The sequence below is a fragment of the Cherax quadricarinatus genome, chromosome 34, assembly GCF_038502225.1.
Source record: "Cherax quadricarinatus isolate ZL_2023a chromosome 34, ASM3850222v1, whole genome shotgun sequence".
Classification (NCBI taxonomy): Eukaryota; Metazoa; Arthropoda; class Malacostraca; order Decapoda; family Parastacidae; genus Cherax; species Cherax quadricarinatus.
This window is the reverse complement of record NC_091325.1, coordinates 17,482,218-17,498,720: the sequence shown is the minus strand read 5'-3', so window position 1 is coordinate 17,498,720 and position 16,503 is coordinate 17,482,218. Positions and strand designations below refer to the sequence as shown.

At 41.6% G+C, this 16,503-nt stretch overlaps 1 protein-coding gene and 1 non-coding gene across 2 annotated transcripts in view; both read left to right on the top strand.

Annotated features, from left to right (window-relative positions):
- LOC128693651 (dynein axonemal heavy chain 3-like) overlaps window positions 1-16,503 on the top strand; it is an 82,176-nt gene that overhangs the window by 39,827 nt on the left and 25,846 nt on the right. Inside the window, exons 14-21 of the mRNA XM_070091261.1 lie at window positions 5,696-5,812; window positions 6,859-7,058; window positions 7,646-7,823; window positions 8,155-8,333; window positions 8,779-8,862; window positions 9,012-9,213; window positions 10,253-10,456; window positions 16,115-16,229. Coding sequence (XP_069947362.1) covers window positions 5,696-5,812; window positions 6,859-7,058; window positions 7,646-7,823; window positions 8,155-8,333; window positions 8,779-8,862; window positions 9,012-9,213; window positions 10,253-10,456; window positions 16,115-16,229 — 1,279 coding nt within the window. The remainder of the gene's footprint in view (window positions 1-5,695; window positions 5,813-6,858; window positions 7,059-7,645; window positions 7,824-8,154; window positions 8,334-8,778; window positions 8,863-9,011; window positions 9,214-10,252; window positions 10,457-16,114; window positions 16,230-16,503) is intronic.
- TRNAN-GUU (transfer RNA asparagine (anticodon GUU)) lies at window positions 2,688-2,761 on the top strand. Its single transcript has one exon. It is a non-coding gene; the product is annotated as a tRNA-Asn (tRNA).

Here is a 16,503-nt window from a genome sequence, read left to right as displayed (position 1 = left end):
CTACATCGAAAGCGGATTTAAGGTCAAGGAAGGTAGTGTAGGAGCTGTCAGTGTGCAGGGTGAGAAAGGTGGCTATGCAATGATGCACGCTCCTTCCATGCATGAAACCATGTAACCGGGGAGACAAAAATTGTTTGATTCTGTACATGAGACGATTAAGAATCATTCTCTCAAATGTTTTACACAAGCAGCTAGTAAGAGATATTGGGCGAAATGCATTTTGTTGATTGGGCTTAGGAATTGGAATGATGAGGCTGTTGGTCCAAGATTGAGGGAGCTCCCCAGTTACATAGCTCATGTTATATAATTCAAGTAATGGATTACCTGGTACTCGACACAGCAATCTGAGTATGTTGTAAGTAATACCATCCTCACCAGGCGACGTGGAGTTGCCCTTAGTTAGCGCTGCATCAAGTTCATAATTAGTGAAAGGAATGTTGCAATCATCTGCCTTACTGAGCATAAAGCAAACAAGTCTCTCCCTTGCATCATATTTGTCATTTAATTTTGCCTGTGTGGTACTGGGGAGATTGTCATAGCTAGATGTAGCAGCCCAAGCACTGACTAACTCATTCGCCCTATGCAAGGGATGAGGGTGCGCGATCTGCCCAGTTCGGTTACCCTTAATTCTATTTATGTCCCTCCATGCCCGGCTAAGTGGGGTGTGAGCATTAAGACCGTTGACAAATTTTTCCCAGTCGGTTTGCCGCAGCTCTGTCATACGCTCTCTGGCAGCAGCAAGGGCAGTTTGGAAGAGCCTCAGCATTCCAGGGGTACGATGTTTTCTATAGGCTAGGCCTAGTCTGCGAGCAGTACGTTTCAGTGTACGAAGTTTAGAATCATTGTAATAAGTATGGTTTTTGAAGGAGGTATGATTATTATGGAAGTTTGTTGGGTTTAGAGTACCAAGAGGTTGCAGTGGCGGCTCTAAGTAGTTCTGAATACTGCTCACAAGATCATTGTTAAAGGTCTCTACAGAGGAACACTCATAGGAATTATACCAGTCAGTCACATGTGCAACAAAGTCATCATGCTGATCTGTGGGAACATTAAAACGTTTCCGTTTGAATATCCCACCAGGAAGGATAGTATTACCAATATCTAGAGAGGTTAGCCTAGGGAAATGATCAGACGCTATATCTGTTACAATGGAAGACTCACAGCTGGCAGAAGTAATGTTGAAGCCCAGGCACAGATCAAGGACGCCTCCATAGATATGTGTGGGTTCAAGGTCACCTACAATTTGGACATTATCATGACTGTTTAAGAGTGACAACAGTTGATTGCCATTACGATTACCAAACTGTGAGTTTCCAATGCTTTTGTGTCTCGCATTGTAATCGCCAATAATAAGAGTAGGCTCAGAATGAGCACAAGTTGGGAGCTCCAAGTAATTAAATTTATCAGCAGGAGCATACAAGTTAAATATGTTGAGAGCAGAGTTCCCTATATAAATCCTAACACCGTGATATTGTAGCCCCTCTGTTTTCTTGTGTGCAAGAAGTTGATGGGGAAGTGATTTTTTAATATATAGAACACAAGAGTTAGTAGATTTGAGGTTGTATGCAACAAATGATGGTAATTTAGGGGGTTGGGATTTTTCAGGGACTCTGCACTCTTGTAGACACACAGCATCAATGGGTTCGGTGGTTACTTTATGATGAAGTTCAGGAAGTCTTTTACTAAGTGATGCAATGTTCCAGCTTAATATAGAAAGTTTATACGAGTTTTGATCCATTATAGTAGTCCTGGGATCTTGCCGAGTTTCTCAGCATAATGAAAAAATTGTTCATATAAATAGGAGACCTTATCAATGTCAACAGTGCTACCCTTGTCTATGAGTTTTGTAAGTGCACCTCCAGTTGTAAGGCCTCGTGGGAGTCTTCGTAAACCCAGAGCAAGACGCTGTTTATTCATCACCAGCGCCACTACCAACATTGTGTTCATTACATTTGTCAACAGTATTGTATTCAACATTAATGTCTGTGACTAACCTCATCACACTCTGCACCACCACTTATATTATGCTCATCACTATTACTAACATTATAGACACCACCGCTCTCATCACACTCTTCACCACCACTTAAATTACGCTCATCACTATTACTAACATTATAGACACCACCGCTCTCATCACAGTAGCGGTCAGTGAAGAGGCGGGGCCAGGAGCTGAGTCTCGACCCCTGCAACCCCAATTAGGTGAGTACACACACACACACACACAGGATGTTCCAGAGATGGGACACAGAAACAAGGGATCACAATTGGAAGCTGAAGACTCAGACGAGTCACAGGGATGTTAGGAAGTACTTCTTCAGTCACAGAGTTGTCAGGAAGTGGAATAGCCTAGCAAGTGATGTAGTGGAGGCAGGAACCATACATAGCTTTAAGACGAGGTATGACAAAGCTCTGGATGCAGAGAGAGAGAGAGAGAGAGAGAGAGGACCTAGTAGCGATTAGTGAAGAGGCGGGGCCAGGAGCTGAGTCTCGACCCCTGCAACCACAATTAGGTGAGCGCACACACACTCTAACACATGTAAATATAGACAATATAATTCTAGCGCAATTTTAGACTCTACAAAAAGTTAGCAGAAGTTATGAAAATTAACAAAAAAATAACTTAAACTATTTTTTCTTAGCCATAACGTTGGTATATCTTAAAAGTGCCCCGCCGCTAACACCATGCCTCCGTGGCACAATTGGTTAGCGCGTTCGGCTGTTAACCGAAAGGTTGGTGGTTCGAGCCCACCCGGGGGCGAATGTTTTCTTCTATGGCTTTTTTTTTTTTTTCAAACAGTTCTTTATATTTCTGAATTAGGCTCAGCTTTCTGAATCTGAAGGGCAAGAAGGTGGAATTATGCATTAACAGCCAATATAGTTGATTTCCATGGTTACTTATCGTCAAGAAGTCAAAAAATCACATGAATTATCAGTATTATTACGTATGTAATAATACTGATAATAATACTGCTGACAGTCATCTGTCTTCTCCCACAATACAGTGTTTACACTTGTTGGGAAATTTATCTTCAGTTACGTTAAAATAATTTAAAGCGTCTTTGGTCATTGTTGTGATTGCTGTGTTGTGAATAGATGTATTATGTAAATTAATTATTGGGCATATGTATAACACAAGTTAAACTTTTCTTTGATATTTTATTCCACTTCCCAGCCTCTCTTACTTTTATCGGCTAGCTTCAATGTTCATCTCTCTCGCCTCTAGAGAAAACAACGAAATATAGTTAAGCAAATCATCTAAAACCTGTACTGACTACTGACTACTGACTACTGTTTGGCCCGTCCTGTCAAGTTGTGACTTAACGATGGTCCAGGACAGACGGAAACGTCTTCATAAAGTTATGCTCCTAAGTGCAGGTTTCTGTTGAATTCCATTCAATTCAATTCAAGTTTATTCTCTATAAGGGTTACAATGTGGGGTTTACAGGTTTTGGGTATTGTGTGGTTTACATGTTATAAAATACTAATTACAGAGGGGGCCACTAGAACACCTAGCATGGCTAGGCATTTCGGGCAGACTTAGATTAATTCTTAACATTAAATCCTTACAGATTATGGTATTAAGGCTAGGTGACTACATTATAATTTGTGAGTTTAGCAATGTAAATGATTTTGTTTTCGCACAATACAAAGTGTCTATATTGGAGTATCATAGGCAAACTTATGACTAGTTAGGATTTATTATTTTAAGATTAAGATTAGTATTTCTGTGTTTATAGTCAGTGGGTGAGTGAGTGTAATTGTGAACCACCAGGTGGCTATCATGTAGTTAGTTGTCGGGGTGTATCAGGGAGATAAGATGTTTTCTAACTGTAGTTTTGAAAGTGATGAATGTGTCTGCAGTTCTAGAGTTTTCAGGTAGGGTGTTCCAGATTTTAGGTCCTTTGAAATACATTGATTTTTTGTAAAAATTTAGTCGAACACGGGAATGTCATAGAGATGTTTGTCTGGTGTTATGCCTGTGGATCCTGCCACAACTATCAAGAAAGCGCTTTAGGTCAAGGTTAATATTGGAATTTAAGGTCCTGTAGATATAGATTGCACAGTAGTAAGTGTAGATGTTCTGAACAGGGAGTAAGTTTAGATCTATGAAGAGTGGGCGTGTGTGTTGCCAGGGATGGAATTTAGTGATTATTCTTACTGCGGTTTTTTGTTGGATTATTATTGGCTTTAGGTGTGTTGCTGCAGTTGAACCCCAAGCACAGATAGCATAGGTGAGGTATGGATATATAAGTGAATGGTATAGTGTGAGAAGGGCAGTTTGCGGCATGTAGTATCGTATCTTGGAGAGGATCCCCACCGTTTTGGATACTTTTTTTTTGTTATGTGTTGGATATGGGTGCTGAAATTTAGGTTGTTGTCGAGGTATAGGCCAAGGAATTTGCCCTCATTATGTCTGGTAATTAGTGTTGTCGATCATAATGTTAAGTTGCGCAACACCTGCTCTGCTACCAAACATAATATAGTAGGTTTTGCCAGTGTTAAGTGTAAATTTATTGGCTATCATCCAAGTCGATATTTTGAGCAGCTCCTCGTTAACAATGGTGTTGAGGGTGGCAAGATTAGGGTGGGAGATGACATAAGTCGTGTCGTCAGCGAAGAGAATGGGTTTCATGTGTTGGGATACGTTTGGAAGATCATTGATGTAAATGATGAAGAGCAGGGGTCCAAGGATACTTCCCTGCGGAACTCCAGTATCAAGTGGCCGTATTGATGAGGCTGTGTCTTTAATGGTGACATACTGATACCTATTAGAAAGGTAGGATTTAAAATATGCAAGCGCATGGCCTCTTATATCATATTGGTCAAGTTTGTGGAGTAGGATGCCGTGGTCTACTGTGTCAAATGATTTTCTCAGGTCAATAAAAATTCCTAGTGGATATTCCTTATTTTCCAATGCTGTGTAAAGCAGGTCTATCATTTTTATAATTGCATCATTAGTGCTTTATTTTTTCCTGAATCCAAATTGGCAGGGGTTGAGTATGTTTTGTGACATAAATTAATATAGTCTCCTGAGCACGAGTTTCTCGAAGATTTTGGATAGCAATGGTAAATTTGATATTGGTCTATAGTTGTTTACGTCTGTAGGGTCACCACCTTTATGTATTGGTGTAACCATTGCTGTCTTGAGTAGTGTCGGGAAAGTGCTAGTTTCTAGTGACTTGTTAAAAAGTAATGTAATAGCATGCGAAAGGACATGGGCCGCTCGCTTGTACAATAATGGTGGGACGTGAGACAGAGACTTCCGTGGGCTCAGTTGGTACAAGATAGAAGGAATTTGGGAAATTCCCATCTAGGTAGTCCCTGGCACGGGCATTAGTATGTGGGATTTTATTGGCGAGATTAGATCCTATGGTTGAGAAGTTGTTGTTTATCTTGTTAGCTGTATCAGTGGGATGCAGTGGTGTTTCATGAGGTTTAGTTAGAACAATATTCTTGTTTTTTTTTTCAGTTTGTGGGTCCCCAGAATCTGGGAAAGTGTTTCCAGCTATGGTGTTGCGACTTTTCTAATGTTCTAAGTTGTGCAGAGTTTTGGCATAACGATTTTAATTTACTTAGCCTAATCTAAGAATTTCCATAAGCATATTCTAGTGTTTTCTTTAAGGGCAAATCTTCAAGTGAGTCATTTTGCCTTTCATTCCTTTCAAATGATTTATAACTTGTTATTATATAGGTTGGGTCGCGACGAGTGGCAGAGTACGTAAAGGAGCGCATTGAAAAATTCCGTCTTCATGTGCCGGTCCTTCAGTGCATATGTAACCCTGGCCTTCGCGAGCGTCACTGGAACCAGGTGAGCACTCTAATTTTACCGCAGTTGTATGTTTGCCAGGCAAAATGACCGGACACGGGTCGTTTTTATAGGATGACCCGTTAAGTGATACAGGTCATGTTGGTTATGGAATTTATTTTGATTGCATGTTTTCATAATTCATTTAGATTTTTTGTTAATTTAATGATAAATATGGGAACAGTGTCTTGTTAGTTTCCCAACATTGTAATGCCAGTTACAGCTAATAATAATTCTGAGGGCTTAGTTTTGCATCAGGATTTCATCAGCACAGCTTATAGCTTTTAAGTTTAAATGAGGATTTAAGAAAACATTAATTAATACATTAAAGAGCAGAGACAAAAAAAAAAAAATGCACTTAGGTGCACAACAAAGAATTTCACAATTCCAGGCAGCAAGATAGTGAGTGTGAAAAAAGACATTAATGGTAACCGATGGTCCTATAGCGTGCCATGGTTGCAGCTACTGCTGGCTCACTCGTGGTCAGCCAGCATGATTCGAGGTTTTCCTTCTGTGACTGGGTCTACTTCATTCCTTTAGTCTTCAGCAAAATTTCTCAAGTATAGCTATGAGCCAGAGCCAGATTTCATTCATTTAGTCTTCAGCCAGGTTTCGTTCTTTTTAGTCTTCAGTCAAGTATTGTTTCTTGAGCTTTTAGTCAAATTTCACTTTACAAGTCTTTTTTTTTTTTTTTTATCAGATCAAGTCTGAGGGTATTTGCCCCTTCACTGGAACTTTTCGTAAATCGGTTACATCTGGGTGTGACCCGATCCATTATGTTAATACAAAATTCGTTTGACATTTAGGTGGGTGTGAGTTACACCTGCCTAGCATGGGCCAGTAGGCCTGCTGCAGTGCTTCTCCTTTCATACGCTCGTAGGTTTGGAGACATGTTATTATCTTGCTGCATCATTTCAGTTATTGGAGGGATCATTCCACCACTGGCCCTTTACTGTTTTTAATGCACACAGTTTCTTCAAGGGGGTTTGTCTGCTTGAAATTACAAACACTGCTACCGTGTACTAATGTGAAGCGTAACTGTCTTGTAGCTGGGCGAACACCTGGGTACTGAACTCAACCTGACACCGGAGACATCGTTGGCAGACATGATTGAAGCTGGCCTCCCCTCCGTCCAACGCAAGCTGGAGGAAATTAGCCATGCTGCCTCTAAGGAGTTTAGCCTGGAAAAAGCCCTGGAAAAAATGAAAGGAGAATGGGCCAACGTTGTCTTCGAGTTCAAACCCTGGAGGTCAGTAGCCAAGTTGTTCTCATAAAGTTAGGCACTTCTAAAGGGTAACAGGGTATATGTATTGAGAGATTATATCTGTGTCTATACACTGAAAATTTACTTAGATCCTTATTTTAAGGATAAAAGAATCTTTCACTGATGTATATAGGTATAATGTGATTTTAATGACCCTCGTGTAGGAAAAAGGCCTTTAACTTTTAATTAATCTATCAACAGGGTATAGATGTCCTAAGGTAAATATATCTCATTATATGTACACTGAAAGTTTGCATCAGTTGCTATTTTAGGGATTAAAGTTGTCTAAGTGACTTGCGGCTGTAGTGATTTTCATCCTGTGTATTGGCTTAAAATGTAACACGGTGACTAGAAGGTTATATACACGGAGAGTACGTACACGGGAAATGCAACGTTTTCATTGGTATCCATCAGTCCTTTTCCCCAGGGATGCAACATTCAGCAGTCTTCTAATACTGCAGGTGTAAGACCTACCTATACTTCGGGGCTTGCCTGAGGATTGGACCTCGGTTTTCTCAGTTCTGAGACGAAAATTCTGTCATTGGCTTAATTATAACCTCTTCGTCCACTAGAGAAACGGGAGTATCCATCTTGGCTGCAGTGGACGACATCCAAGTGTTGCTGGATGAACACACGCAAAAGGTGCAGACAATGCGAGGCTCGCCATACGTTAAGCCATTTGAAGCTGAGATCCGTACATGGGAGGAAAAGCTCCTGTCCATGCAGGATATTCTTGACGCTTGGATCAAGGTCAGGGAATTTCTTCTAGGTATTGCTATAGATTGTGATTTCTCATAATGAAGATGAATCTGTTGAATGAGGTAATAGGGAAAATTGTGATTGCTGAAAATAAAAATGCTTTGTGTATTCCTACCTATTCCTTGAATCTCCAACTTTGGACGAGAATTCCATTTAGGAATCAGTTTTGGGTCATGTTTAGATATACCGTGTAATCAACACTTCTTAAAAAAAAGTATGTTCTGAGGTGTATAAATAGTGCTAAAATGTAGTAATTTGGTGTATCTGTCGCAAAAGAGATAGTTTTAGGTATATAATCTAATATAATTCGTCTTGTTTACAGTGTCAAGTGACGTGGCTATACCTAGAGCCCATCTTCTCCTCCGAGGACATCATGAAGCAAATGCCGGTCGAGGGTCGTAAGTTTACTCGTGTAGATGCCACCTGGAGGCAGCTGATGGGCACAGCGGTGAAGGATCCTCATGCCCTTGTAGCTACCGAGCAAGCCAACATGCTACCTAGGTGAGCCTTCATACTCACAATGGCAGAGTTGTTGCAGTTGATAAATGTGCACTTAACAAGTCAACGTGCTGCCCAGTGCTGTGCAGTGGCAAAACTCTTTCCGGTAGGCAAAGGCACATTTAGCAACTACAGCTTACTGCTCAGGGGACCTATAACACTTACAACTGAAGACTTGATATATTATACTCACAGTTGAAGATTCGTTCAAGCAGGTTTATTTACACTGAAGAACCTAGTTTGCTATCCATTTAAGTTTCTATAATGCTGATGATTCTGTATTCAGGCTACATAACATGTGAATTAATAAATTAGTATTATCCGAGTCTACAGTAATGCTCACAATGTTAGAATATGTCCAATACATGTAGATAAACAGAATAACTGTCTAGGTGAGCTTTATATTCTCAGAAGCAAATTTCAATATATCGAATGTTTTCCTCCCTAGGTTGCATGAATGTAACCGTCTTCTGGAGGAGATACAGAAAGGTCTCAATGACTACTTAGAAAAGAAGAGACTCTTCTTCCCAAGGTCAGTTTTTGTCCATCTCAAGGTCGGTTACTTACTGACCTTTCAATGTTCTCTCTCTTAAGGATGAGAGTTCTCATTTTCTGTCTCTTTCTTTTCGTTATATTTATATATGTATACTCAGTGACTCGTCATTAAATTTGCTGCGACAGGTTTTTCTTCCTCTCAAACGACGAGCTGCTGGAGATTCTCTCTGAGACGAAGGACCCACAGCGAGTGCAGCCGCACTTGAAGAAGTGCTTCGAGGGTATTAGTCGTCTGCACTTCTCAGCACAACAGGAGATAGAGGGGATGATCTCTGCAGAAGGAGAACTGGTGCAGTTCAGCAACAGAGTCATCCCCGCCAAAGCCAGGGTGAATAATGAAATATGACAGAAACAAAGCTAGTTTTTTTCCAGAATATAACTGTCATATTGTGGGAATATCCGTAGTGTGCAATTACCATATTCTCTACAATAGCTGCACACTGCTTGTGTGCCCACATTTTAATTATAATATAAAATATGGTGGTCATTCATTACTGTTGTTCCATAATGTAGCTCAGGCAGAGTATGGTAGCTGGACACTACGGGTGTTCCCATAATGTAACTTACATCGTATAAGGTAGCTACACATTGCATGTGAACCACTTTTTTTAATATAAAAATATTTTTCTTCTATACAGCCATAGGTCAGTACCTAGTCCTCTTATATAAATTTTAATTTTCTTTTCTCGAATAATTTAATTTTTGCCTCCAGAAGAGGCTAGTATATTATGTACTCAGTATTCTTCCTCTAAACTGCAGTGCAAGGACATGTAGATACATTTAGTAAAGGCTTAAAAACTAGGCCTAATAGTTTTAAGATAATGAAAATGTAATTAACATTTGTCGATGTTGAAGGGCTTCTCACAGACAAAAAAAGCAGTAATGAAAATGAGGCAGTATATTTCGACTCTCAGCTGGAGTCCTCACTAGCAGAATGTACACTAGATGAAAGTCAACATGTACTGGGCACAAGTCACTACAACATCCGTCACTTTATTTACATTGCAAATTGTTCCTTATATTAATGGCTAAATTAATTAAAATCTCACCAATCAGAACAGTAAACATTACAAGTTATCATATCTGTAAAAGTAAAATGCAAAATTTATCAGTGTCAGAACTGCAGAAACCGGAGGAGAAAATTTATGGCACAATTGGCACACTCGGACGAATAGATAAATGATAAATTCTGTGAATCTCGTCTTCACACTGATGCCCTCCTCAGAACACCCGGCACAAAGCCGAAATATTGAATGCTTATTTCATCTTCTGTTTTATTGTCCCTGTGTTTGATCACTGACCAGTGTTTATTACACTTATGAAAGAGAAATATCTTATCTAAGCTACATTTGCGGTATGTTGTTCAGGGACTGGTAGAGCGGTGGCTGGTGGAGGTGGAGGAGATGATGGTACAGAGCATGCAGGACGTGGCAGTGAGGGCCGTGGAGAATCATCCACTCACTCCACATGGTCTGTGGATTACTCAGTGGCCCTCACAGGTGGTGCTCACAGTGGCGCAGATCGTATGGACCACAGACGTCACAAACATTCTTCCCAAGAGAGGACTTAAGGTTAATGTTTACTGATTTGAAGCCTTTATATAATCTCCGATGATATGAAGCCTTCATATCATCGGAGATGAATTATCACTCTTATCCTTGTCTTTTGTCACCTTATAGCTTTTCATCCATGTTATTATGGCCTCAGTACTTTCATAACTACCACCATAATTATTATAACGTGAACTATATTGTACAATATATCTTTGCTAATAAATTAAATAACTGAACTTTTTTCAACAGCTGAGATGCAGGTATACTCATCAGTCTCCTTACAGTCATATCCTGTTCACTTCCTGATGCATTCTTAAATGATTTTTTTTTTACCATCAGATTCCTAAGGTATTAAACCGAAAGTAATTATTATTAACCTGGATTTCTCTTTATTATAAAAATCAAATAAGAACTGATATACACACTGAAGCCCTTCCTCTAGGAGCCTGTCATTCCTCTAGGAGTCTATTATTCCTCTAGGAGCCTGTCATTCCTCTAGGACCCTGTCATTCTTCTAGGAGCCTGTCATTCACAATTTTATTTCCCCCACAATATCATGAAGCATTATAACCTCCACTTAACTGCCTCTCAGACATATATCACACGATGTAACTGAGTAATTATATTAGCGACCTACGTCGGGGAGGAATGGAAATCAATATCCTTATGAATATAAAAGACAAGTGATTATCTCACGTTACATTAAAAAAAGAACGTCGTGCGACTATTACTTGCCACACTGTACACACTCCACTGCCTTTGCCAGTTGTAATCAGACCCAGTTAGAGTAGGAGTCAGGAGAACCATTTGGTACCGGCCCATGCTTAAATGCTGCCTTAAATTTAGGCCCTTTTTAACTATTTTGGTATTTGATAACTTTAATATCAAGAGTAACATTGCCCAAAAGATATATTTTCTTTATCAATCGCTGTTTCAGGTAAAGGCCAGAAAAGCATTTGTTAATAAATAAAATTTGACTTATAAAAATAAGTACGTTTGTGCCGTTATTCTTATTGCCATGGGCTTAAAAAAGGCTACTTGTCAATTCCTCTTAAAAGGCCTGGTTCTAGTTTCATAATGTATCTAGTTAGACCAATACTTTTATGTCAGAAAGTACAACAAAGATTGTAAAACATAACCTGGATTTATTTTCGGTGGAAATGTTTTATTAATGATTCAATAATAGTTTATAGAAAATAATTTGCATCTGGTTGTTGAGAATGACTTCTATTGTGATAAACATGCTTCACCCCTGAGTGAAGCATGTTGTCATGCTTCACCCCTGAGTGAAGCATGTTGTCATGCTTCACCCCTGAGTGAAGCATGTTGTCTTGCTTCACCCCTGAGTGAAGCATGTTGTCATGCTTCACCCCTGAGTGAAGCATGTTGTCATGCTTCACCCCTGAGTGAAGCATGTTGTCATGCTTCACCCCTGAGTGACGCATGTTGTCATGCTTCACCCCTGAGTGACGCATGTTGTCTTGCTTCACCCCTGAGTGAAGCATGTTGTCATGCTTCACCCCTGAGTGAAGCATGTTGTCATGCTTCACCCCTGAGTGACGCATGTTGTCATGCTTCACCCCTGAGTGAAGCATGTTGTCATGCTTCACCCCTGAGTGACGCATGTTGTCATGCTTCACCCCTGAGTGAAGCATGTTGTCATGCTTCACCCCTGAGTGAAGCATGTTGTCATGCTTCACCCCTGAGTGAAGCATGTTGTCATGCTTCACCCCTGAGTGACGCATGTTGTCTTGCTTCACCCCTGAGTGACGCATGTTGTCTTGCTTCACCCCTGAGTGAAGCATGTTGTCATGCTTCACCCCTGAGTGAAGCATGTTGTAATGCTTCACCCCTGAGTGACGCATGTTGTCTTGCTTCACCCCTGAGTGAAGCATGTTGTCATGCTTCACCCCTGAGTGAAGCATGTTGTCATGCTTCACCCCTGAGTGAAGCATGTTGTCATGCTTCACCCCTGAGTGACACATGTTGTCATGCTTCACCCCTGAGTGACGCATGTTGTCATGCTTCACCCCTGAGTGAAGCATGTTGTCATGCTTCACCCCTGAGTGAAGCATGTTGTCATGCTTCACCCCTGAGTGAAGCATGTTGTCATGCTTCACCCCTGAGTGAAGCATGTTGTCATGCTTCACCCCTGAGTGACACATGTTGTCATGCTTCACCCCTGAGTGACACATGTTGTCATGCTTCACCCCTGAGTGACGCATGTTGTCATGCTTCACCCCTGAGTGAAGCATGTTGTCATGCTTCACCCCTGAGTGAAGCATGTTGTCATGCTTCACCCCTGAGTGAAGCATGTTGTCATGCTTCACCCCTGAGTGAAGCATGTTGTCATGCTTCACCCCTGAGTGAAGCATGTTGTCATGCTTCACCCCTGAGTGAAGCATGTTGTCATGCTTCACCCCTGAGTGAAGCATGTTGTCATGCTTCACCCCTGAGTGAAGCATGTTGTCATGCTTCACCCCTGAGTGAAGCATGTTGTCATGCTTCACCCCTGAGTGACGCATGTTGTCATGCTTCACCCCTGAGTGAAGCATGTTGTCATGCTTCACCCCTGAGTGAAGCATGTTGTCATGCTTCACCCCTGAGTGAAGCATGTTGTCATGCTTCACCCCTGAGTGAAGCATGTTGTCATGCTTCACCCCTGAGTGAAGCATGTTGTCATGCTTCACCCCTGAGTGAAGCATGTTGTCATGCTTCACCCCTGAGTGAAGCATGTTGTCATGCTTCACCCCTGAGTGAAGCATGTTGTCATGCTTCACCCCTGAGTGAAGCATGTTGTCATGCTTCACCCCTGAGTGAAGCATGTTGTCTTGCTTCACCCCTGAGTGACGCATGTTGTCATGCTTCACCCCTGAGTGACGCATGTTGTCTTGCTTCACCCCTGAGTGAAGCATGTTGTCATGCTTCACCCCTGAGTGACGCATGTTGTCATGCTTCACCCCTGAGTGACGCATGTTGTCTTGCTTCACCCCTGAGTGAAGCATGTTGTCATGCTTCACCCCTGAGTGAAGCATGTTGTCATGCTTCACCCCTGAGTGACGCATGTTGTCATGCTTCACCCCTGAGTGAAGCATGTTGTCATGCTTCACCCCTGAGTGACGCATGTTTTCATGCTTCACCCCTGAGTGAAGCATGTTGTCATGCTTCACCCCTGAGTGACGCATGTTGTCTTGCTTCACCCCTGAGTGAAGCATGTTGTCATGCTTCACCCCTGAGTGACGCATGTTTTCATGCTTCACCCCTGAGTGAAGCATGTTGTCATGCTTCACCCCTGAGTGAAGCATGTTGTCATGCTTCACCCCTGAGTGACGCATGTTGTCATGCTTCACCCCTGAGTGACGCATGTTGTCATGCTTCACCCCTGAGTGACGCATGTTGTCATGCTTCACCCCTGAGTGACGCATGTTTTCATGCTTCACCCCTGAGTGAAGCATGTTGTCATGCTTCACCCCTGAGTGACGCATGTTTTCATGCTTCACCCCTGAGTGAAGCATGTTGTCATGCTTCACCCCTGAGTGAAGCATGTTGTCATGCTTCACCCCTGAGTGACGCATGTTGTCATGCTTCACCCCTGAGTGAAGCATGTTGTCTTGCTTCACCCCTGAGTGAAGCATGTTGTCATGCTTCACCCCTGAGTGACGCATGTTGTCATGCTTCACCCCTGAGTGAAGCAGGTTGTCTTGCTTCACCCCTGAGTGAAGCATGTTGTCATGCTTCACCCCTGAGTGACGCATGTTGTCATGCTTCACCCCTGAGTGAAGCATGTTGTCTTGCTTCACCCCTGAGTGAAGCATGTTGTCTTGCTTCACCCCTGCTTCACCCCTGAGTGAAGCATGTTGTCTTGCTTCACCCCTGAGTGAAGCATGTTGTCTTGCTTCACCCCTGCTTCACCCCTGAGTGAAGCATGTTGTCTTGCTTCACCCCTGAGTGAAGCATGTTCTCATGCTTCACCCCTGCTTCACCCCTGAGTGAAGCATGTTGTCATGCTTCACCCCTGAGTGAATCATGTTGTCATGCTTCACCCCTGAGTGAAGCATGTTATCTTGCTTCACCCCTGAGTGAAGCATGTTGTCATGCTTCACCCCTGAGTGAAGCATGTTGTCTTGCTTCACCCCTGAGTGAAGCATGTTGTCTTGCTTCACCCCTGAGTGAAGCATGTTGTCATGCTTCACCCCTGAGTGAAGCATGTTGTCATGCTTCACCCCTGAGTGACACATGTTGTCATGCTTCACCCCTGAGTGACACATGTTGTCATGCTTCACCCCTGAGTGAAGCATGTTGTCATGCTTCACCCCTGAGTGAAGCATGTTGTCATGCTTCACCCCTGAGTGAAGCATGTTGTCATGCTTCACCCCTGAGTGGCACATGTTGTCATGCTTCACCCCTGAGTGACACATGTTGTCATGCTTCACCCCTGAGTGAAGCATGTTGTCATGCTTCACTCCTGAGTGAAGCATGTTGTCATGCTTCACCCCTGAGTGAAGCATGTTGTCATGCTTCACCCCTGAGTGACGCATGTTGTCATGCTTCACCCCTGAGTGACGCATGTTGTAATGCTTCACCCCTGAGTGAAGCATGCTTGGTGTTTCTGCTGGGTGAAACATGTGGGGACATATAAGCAGCTAGGATGTATTAAAGAATATTCTTGTTGTCCTGTCTACATGTCCCAGATTTTTGGAATTCAGGTCCATGAATTGGCAGCTTTGTTTCACGTTAAATATGCCAAACCAGGTCAAATATATGAAGTGATAACCAAACATATTATGCCGTATTACCGATATGTATGGGATTTTTCTTTCATGATTTAGAATTTTTATTTGGATTTTAACGGTAGTAAGCTGAACAATGGCCCTGCTTCCCGACATGGATATTTTGTTGATGTCAAAGTATAAATTTCGAGATGTTACTCTGTTCCTATGTCACTTTTCGAATACAATAAACAGAAATTCCGTAGTATTTTTACATAAACAAAATTTACATTAGATAATTGGACTATTTAAATTCTGATATTCTTGGCCACTATTATTTTCATAATTTTTCATAGGATATAATATGCATAAGAGTATATCAGTAATTCACAGGTATTCACATACTTCTTAATAAGAGAGAACAAATCACATTCTTCGACAGAAAAAATATCTATTAAGCATGAAATGCAAGAGAAAATATCCAAAATATTCCAATAAACAGAACTGTGTGAAATAAACGGCATAACAGTGTGGGCTGGAACACAACAAACCCATAAAATGCATTGAAAACTACACAACGTTTTGATGCCTTCTGAACCTGTATCACCTAGCGATTTGATAACGTTTTTTTTTCTCCTAATTTTAATTATTAATCTTTATTTGGGATCAGTCTTGTTAAAGAATTTTAATGATAAATCACTTTAAGATCCGGCTGGATATAATACCTATTATTTAACACAAACGCTGACAGATGAACGAGACACATATGCAACACTTGGGTATATTTATTGTTTGTCTGAAACTACTACTAATCTTCCAGTGTTCTTCTCTGTATTGGACTGAACACGCGTATGTAGTATGCATGTTCAATCAAGTGCAGGTGACTATAACACAGGATTCCATTGAAGACGACTATTGCGATGAGAAAACACTTCAGCAATAAAGTGGAGTTATGTTATTACTACAGGACTACGTGGGTGTGTGTGACAGCCGCATCCAGGAAGTGGTAGAAATGGTGAGGGGAAAGCTGGAGTACGGCACCCGCCTCACGCTGGGTGCTCTCATCGTTACCTATGTTCATGGTGAGGCCTCCTCTGCTGTATCCAACTCTGGTTAAGACTGGGGAGGGGGGGATTTATCTGTTATTTTCTCGGGTGTCTTACTCCTGGGTCACTTACTCTTTTAACTAGATAAAAAATTTGCATTTATTTTTTATATATCTTCGTTGATTTCTATGTCCTGCTGCTTAGATGTATCTCCTTATGATTCCTGGCTCTTTCTCTTTCTGTTTCCTGGATCATTCTCTCTCTCTGCTTCTTGGATCATTCTCTCTCTCTGCTTCTTGGATCATTCTCT